The following is a 7,562-nucleotide window of genomic DNA, read 5'->3' as shown; positions in this document are numbered from 1 at the left end:
TCTTTCAAATCTGTCAACGATAAATCTTTTAAGAAAAGAAGGCATTTGTAATGCATGCAGCAGTGAAGAATTGCGTGGAATTAATATTTAAGACTTGAAGATTTGTGATGTAATGATATATTGAAAGTCTTTTAATGAAACACTTCATTATTCGTCTGAGTTCTCCAATTCGCGACTTAAAGATTCATTTTAAAATTAAAATTCTCATCTAGCTGAAACATATACGTTGTTATTATATGAATCAATAATCCTGCACAAAGTTATCTTCGATCATAACTTTCAATTCTATAGAAACTAGCGTAATCGTTACATCCTTGTACAAATCGTAAAACATGTCGCTTTCTGAATATGCGCTTGTATTCCTCGTGTTATAAACAATATTTACGGCTTTATGATTAGAAACACAGGCGGGATTATTTATTATATCGATTGAATTCAAACATGCGCGTGTACGTGTACATGTGAATATTGCGCAATTTTATATATATTTAAAATACAGTATCTATAATTCATCTGTAATGCTGTAATGTCTGTAATGCTATCGATGTATCTTTTGGATATACATATATTGTTTGACGTGCAGTCGCAAGCGCTTTGCACAAATACAAAGAAATATTTCTTCGTTTCTTTCTCAGGCAATTTGCCAATTGGCAATAGATCAGCGAATGCATAGTTATAATTGATCATCGATGAAAAGAATCTGATGTTTCGTCGCAATTACCAAAAAATCACGAAACGCTACGAAAAAATGCGGGATTCAGTTTTGAGAGAAAGATTATTGGATTTGGATTTTAGCTGTAAAGATAAAATAGAGATAAAATAAAATAGAGATAGAGATAAAAAATTTAATTTATATTGACAGCAGTAAAAATTTGCGCTTTGTTAAGAGCTTGAAATATCATGCACAAAAATAAAAATTTTTAAAAGTTACGAAATATGTTTAATTACAAATAAAAATAAAGAAACAATTTTGTTGTATTTAATTCTGATTAATGATAAAATAAAGAAAGAATTTTTTATTTTTTATTTCAGAAATCGCAATATATGTCTAGCAAGATTCTGAATGCAAGCGAGAAAGCGTAAATGTGCAAATCATGCTACACAGAGCATCAATTTAGCGAATTCAAGAATTGACCAACTTTTGTCATTATTATGCCGCGCAGCGCGTCTTGGAAACAATGTGGCAATTGTACATTTTTATTAAACAAAACAAAATTTTGCTATTTTAGCGACGGTAGTTTCCAGACGATAGTTTCGCCGTAGAAATTCTCAAGACCTTTCCATGAAGTTGCGTCTAGACCAGTATTCGCGGCATTTCCCGCGCCAACAATATAATAATGGCGAGGAATGAATAGCGAACGTGATTACAGTAAAATGGCGAGAATGCCTCGACGGATTCAGTCTGGCTACCAATTTTGCATGCCTCTTCTAGCTTCGTTTGATTGTCGGCAAAATCCAATTCGTATATTGCACGCGCAAGCATATATTATGAGAAAGAGAATAGTATATGAGTATATATATATATAGAGTACGCGTATGTACGAATGTGTGTGCCTGTCTACCGCTTGCTGTTTGCCCGTCTTCGGTGTGTATTACACAATTAAGCGCATTGTATTCGTGTACGTGCTAGAAAGTTCAATAATTCCGATATATTGTTCGATTCGTCTATTGAACTTTACTGTGCCATTCTTACAAGTCATAATCATTTCTGCCGCCTATCAATTTCCGCATATCAATTTCTCTGAAGGTCCCGCGGGAATATTGACATTGTTCAAATAGCGTCGGGAAAGTTTCTCGCATCGCTTGATACTGTCGAATGTGTGTAAGGATTACGAAATAATATCGCGCGTCTTGCATAAGTTTTACGAATGGAAGATTTCTTTTCCGGAATATTCTAGATATGATATTTACATTTTTTAATCAAAAAATAAAATAATAGCAGAATAATGCAACAAAAGATTAAATTTTGAAAATACTCCACATCAATATATTTACTTATGTTTACTTATGTTAGCACACATAATGACCAACTATATATCTAATAATTCAAGTAGTATATGCATATATCTTTAAATCAAATGTAAATCAAATACCATTCTTATTCAGTGCATCATATGATTATGCATACATTCTCGTATGCATAATATGAATAACAATAACATCACTTCTTCCACTAGTAATGCAAATAGATATTACGATAAGTGCTTCATGTTTCATTAACGGAAATAAATCTAAATAGAAAATAGAGAAAATGACAAAAGACGTTAACTGTATATTTGATTAACCAATTCTCATTGATTAAATTTAGATAAAACTTAGAATTTAAAAAGATTTGAGAAAAATAGTTTAACAATTAGTTGTTTCCCATCGTAATTAAAATAAGATATTATCTTTTGCTATGAGAAACAGAGATCTGCATAAATGCTTGCAATGCAAGCCAACCGATATTTTTTGCCGTCAAACGTTATTCTGACATGTTTTTCTCGTTGCACGCGAACGATTAACGTTACGAAACGATGAACGAAATTTGATATTGATATCCCTTCCGAATAAGCTTCCCGGCCTCTTTGGCACTTGGCTCTTTTCTTTAATCGATCCTTTAACATAGTACGACGTAAATGGGTTTCGAGATCAAAAACAGAGAAAGCAGCAGACGCTTTCAAGGGTGTATTAAATTCCTTGGTTGTGCCATATTATTTTCACATCTTACGTTGCTATTCTCTCCCGCGCAAGAAAATTTTGAAAGAATTCTTGCATATAATCTTTATATAATATCGTCTTTTTTTTCACTGAATCAATTATTCTTTGCGTATTTTCAAGATTTAAGTTAATTTTCCAATTTTTAAATGGTTACGATTAGAGGAAGTAATAACATGTTAACACGATTGTTGGATGTTAATCGAGTATTAATGAGATTAAAACGCTGGACTAGTTGCTGACATTTTAGTGAAATAATAAAGCAATCGTGAAATAATAAAGCATAAAATATCAAAGTTGCCGCTCCTTTTTAATTAATTTCCTATTTTATGATTTGTACCATTTACTTTGCTATAAGTTTTGATGTGTACGAATATTAATAAAAAATGTGTCAGGAATGCTTTCTTTCGCATTCTTTTTACACTTTTATCTATTATACATCAGTCGGTTATGTATACTGATATCTATATTTTGTATGTATCTTATTTTTCTTGAGATTTGAGATAATTTTACTAGAAAATTAATATAACGGAAAATCCATCCTTTCTATAGATGCCTTCCTTTCTTACCTTCGTTATCTATATCGATTCCAGCAGTTCTATATTATACGTATCGGAGTATATCATAAAACTCTATTCACGTGTGGAAATCGATAAAAAATACACTTTGTTATGACATTTTTAAAATAAAATTCTACAATTATGATTTTTTATCAATTGAATACTTAACTTTCATTCTTCTTTGAATATTATCACTGCGATATTATTCTAATAAAATATTATTTTTCAAAATTGTTTTTATCAAATTCTCAAAATATTTTTTAATTTTCTGCAGACTGTCGTGGCAAGCACGCAGTTAAAATATTCTATTTTCTCAATAATTCATCAAAAATTATTTTAACAAATTTAATATTAAAACAATAACAGAAATAAAACAAGATAAAAAGTATGATGACTCGTGAGTTGATAAAATACTTTGTATTCAGTTCAGTATTCGATAAACATAATAAAATTATAGAAACATTTCACAAAAAAAAAAAAAAAAATATTAATACTAGTATATCAGAGTGAATACAAAACTGTCAAACTTTTTCGAATATTTTAGAACCGAATGAAATGTCATGCACCGAACTTCAACGTACAATATATATGTATAATGCAAGGCAACGATGTATTGCATTGACGTGAGAATTCTTAAAGATTTGGATGCTTACCCAACAGTCACGTCGAAGATGTTGCTGCCGACGGAACTCGACACGGCCATATCGCCGTATCCCTTCCGCGCCACGATGACGCTTGTGATGAGGTCCGGTATGCTGGTGCCAGCTGCGAGGAACGTCAGGCCCATCACTTCCGGCGGTATAGCCACCGTGTCGCCGGCGACGTTCGCCCACCAGACCATCAGGTACGAATACGCCGCGATCCAGAAAATCGAGCCGATGAACGTTATCGGGAAGAACTTCTTCCCTGAAATTAAGCGAGTGCGTGGCATCTGTTACACTCTCTACAAATTTATACATAAATTACATGAATCGTTGTGACAGACCAATGTCAATATTAAACATGACACCACGGTGCATTTCTCTCGTGAGGACCGAGTCGGAAAGAATCACACGCGAAAGGGGTACTGCCAGGGACGGATTTCGGTTTCTGCCGCTCCTAGGCTGAATCAAATTTGCCGCCCCTTAATGACAGTGGAGCAAGGGGAAATTTTTTTATTAATTAAATAAGAAATAGATAATAAAATAGGAAACAGGTATCTTATATATAGGATTCTTTGAATAAGAAATAAATAATAAAATAGGAAACAGGTATCTTATATATAGGATTCTTTGAATAATAATAAATAACACATTCTCTCTCGCGCGCGCGCGTTTCCAGTTTTTCTTCTCCAATTCTCAACCGATTTTGTTGACATTTTTTCTATCATATTTAATGTTACCCCGAGCACATAAAGCCAGAAATGTAAAGAACGTAAAAAAATTTTTAATATTAAAAAAACTTACAGAAAAAATTTCAGCAAAATTGGTTGAGAATTGGGAGAGAAAAACGGGAAATAAATTTCGCCGAAAACGCTGGAAAAAATAGCACTTTATACACTCTTTAACAGTAATGATCACGAACATATTTATATTATGACTCTTTTGATGAAAATCAGAATGTATTTCGAATATAAATCAAGTGTTAATAAATTTTTTTTTAATTCAAAAATTAAAAATTTGCCGCCCCCTAAAATCTGCCGCCCTAGGCTATAGCCTATCCAAGCCTAATGGGAAATTCGCCCCTGGGTACTGCAAACGCAGTGGTCCGAAGATGTGTCATTTTGTTGACATCGCTATTAATGGGGCAGAAGAATGGCCTTGTTTACATCAAGCGGCGATTCACGCGAAAGGATACTGCACGAAAAGTGGGGTCTTACAACCGGAGTGGTCTGAGTCGCGTCATTTTCTATTCATCAATAGTGAGGAGTAGGGTTTTGTTTAGACTAACGACGATTCACACGATAGAATACTGAGCGGAGGTGGGGTCTTGTAACCGGAGTGGTCCGAGCGCGTCATTTTTTTCAATAGTGGGGCGAAGAAAGGTGTCCTGTTTAGACCAGCGACGATTCACACGAAAGAATGCTGCGCTGAAAGTGGGGACCTGCAATCGGAGTGGTCCGAGACGCGTCATTTTGTTTTCGTCGATAATGAGATAGAAGGAAGTTCTGTTTAGATTAAAAAATGATTGTGGGATGTCTTCAACTTGAAAGAGAGACTTTCTAATGTGAGAGATGCGAGATTTCTTAACCACTAATAAAGTAGAATAGATGGAACATCTTATTAAGACAAAACGCAATGATTTACGTAAATGATTTTTTGCATATTGTCGCAATTTTAGTAGTTTAAAATGCACTGTTTTTATGACAACGCTAATAGAGTAAAATAGAAAGCAAGTTTTATTAAACTAAAGCACGACAACTCTGTGTGAGATAAAAAGAATCTATTAAAAATATTTAAAGGTATTTTCATAACAGTAAAATTTTGCCGTTCATTGTAAATTGTTTAAAAGAAGACGTTTTAAAGAAGACGTTTATAAAGCAGCTGTTAAATAAAAGATTTCCAGCAAATCGCATACGCTTTTCTTGGTGAATATACTTAATAGCAAGTAAAGTCGTTCTATGCTAATAGAAACCGTCATTTCGCAGACTTCAATGCCGCATTTACGTGCTTTAAATACGATGATAAGAATGAAGTTCGAGATATCTAATCTGTAATCTAATCCTAATGACCGAATCTCCAAGCTTTAATTTGAGAATGTCGGATAAAGAATTTCGCACACACACACTTTCTCTCTTTTTCTCTATCTCCAGTGATAACGTAGTGAAATATCGATATATTATGCAAATAACTGACTTCTTTCCATGATTACGACAATAAAAAGAGAATAGAGAAAAATTGGAAGTTTTCTGTATTAAATTGTTTTATATTAGTTTTTTTAATTTATATGAATAAAAATACGCAACAAAAGAGATATATGATAATTAATTTGTTTAATTTAAGTTATATCAATCAAATTTAATCCAGGCAGTTTGAATTATTCCATTGTCACATCTATTCGCAAGAGAAAAGAGTTATATCACGGAAATAAATCTTAATTTAATTCAAAAAATAACTGCACTCTTCTCGTTACATTTTAATATGTAATATGTAATAATACTTACATATGTAATAATTTTTATAGATTTTGAACGTAATTAAATATCAATAACTACAGTTTTGTGTTACACTTTCCAGACTAACTTTCAGAAGTTTCTGAAAAAAAAACCAGGAAAATTTGCCAGTGTGTAAAACATAGTTTACATGCCTCGGTTTATGTTAATTTCCAGTTTGCATAAATATTGACACATAAATAAACGGGTTTGAACTACGATTCGTTTGTGTGTTTCGTGTGGTGAATGCAATTCCGCATTAATTGATCGTAGCGACGTTCATATTAATAGATCGGTAATCAAAGACCGAGATTGCTGAAATTCAAAGGACATATCGGAATTTTAGCTGACAATAGAATCGTAGTATTGCACGCGTACGTATGGTTATCTATACGTTCATACGTGTGCGACAATCAGTCCCCAATGCGAAATTGGCGTGTCAATATCATCTTTCGTCGCGGGCATTGTACAGTGTTGCAATAGAGGCGTGTTAATAGGCTGAGATAATATAACGGGTCGTAGATAGCGCTTACGATGATTCAAATAACAGCAACACTGTGTGCGTAGCGCGTTGCACATTGATCTTAACATGTATTATTAAATTGGGAAAACGCAGAGCCTATACCAAATCCGACAATTCAATTCCTCTCGCGCATATGATAGGTGATCGAATTGCACTACCGTGTAATATCTTCCGCAAATAATCAGCAATTATTTTCATCGACGTTTTCATGGGACGACTTTTCACCCATCTTGTTCATTGTTGATCTTTTAACCAATTGTAAGCGTTGTTGTATGCATTACACGATAATAAAAATGTAACCCAACTGTAAAACGTAAACTTATGCAACTAGTTAAGCGTAAATGCTGCTTAATTAATCTCTTGTAGATGAGACGAGTTCCACTGCGATGAAATCGATGGTTCGGAATCCCAAATTCCCGGAGTTGAGCTAATATTACCTCGGGGTCGATAGCGGGCGGGCAAAACACCGTGCGACGTTTGCGCTGATTGATAGGATTTAATCTAACCCCGATGTTTCGACCGAGTAAAAAAAAAGTACGTACACACTGGCTTAGAGTTTTGGCCGTTAATTAATAGTACGTTGGAAATGTTTCTGCAACACTTCTTCCGTCTCTTCGTTTCTGGCAAACAATAAATTGTCGTTCACGCTTTT

General features: G+C 33.7%; 1 protein-coding gene across 7 annotated transcripts in view; it reads right to left on the bottom strand.

Annotated features, from left to right (window-relative positions):
• Nckx30C (solute carrier family 24 member Nckx30C) overlaps window positions 1-7,562 on the bottom strand; it is a 60,592-nt gene that overhangs the window by 10,043 nt on the left and 42,987 nt on the right. For 6 of the 7 annotated variants that reach the window (XM_067354695.1, XM_012362197.2, XM_067354696.1 and 3 more), the window contains one exon: window positions 3,911-4,163. In XM_067354695.1, the coding sequence (XP_067210796.1) occupies window positions 3,911-4,163 (253 nt within the window). Of the gene's footprint in view, window positions 1-209; window positions 796-3,910; window positions 4,164-7,562 lie in introns of those variants that run through there. The other variant, XM_067354700.1, reaches the window with a different exon arrangement.

The sequence above is a fragment of the Linepithema humile genome, chromosome 5 (genome assembly GCF_040581485.1).
Source record: "Linepithema humile isolate Giens D197 chromosome 5, Lhum_UNIL_v1.0, whole genome shotgun sequence".
NCBI classification, from domain to species: Eukaryota; Metazoa; Arthropoda; class Insecta; order Hymenoptera; family Formicidae; genus Linepithema; species Linepithema humile.
This window is presented reverse-complemented; position numbering and strand designations above follow the sequence as displayed.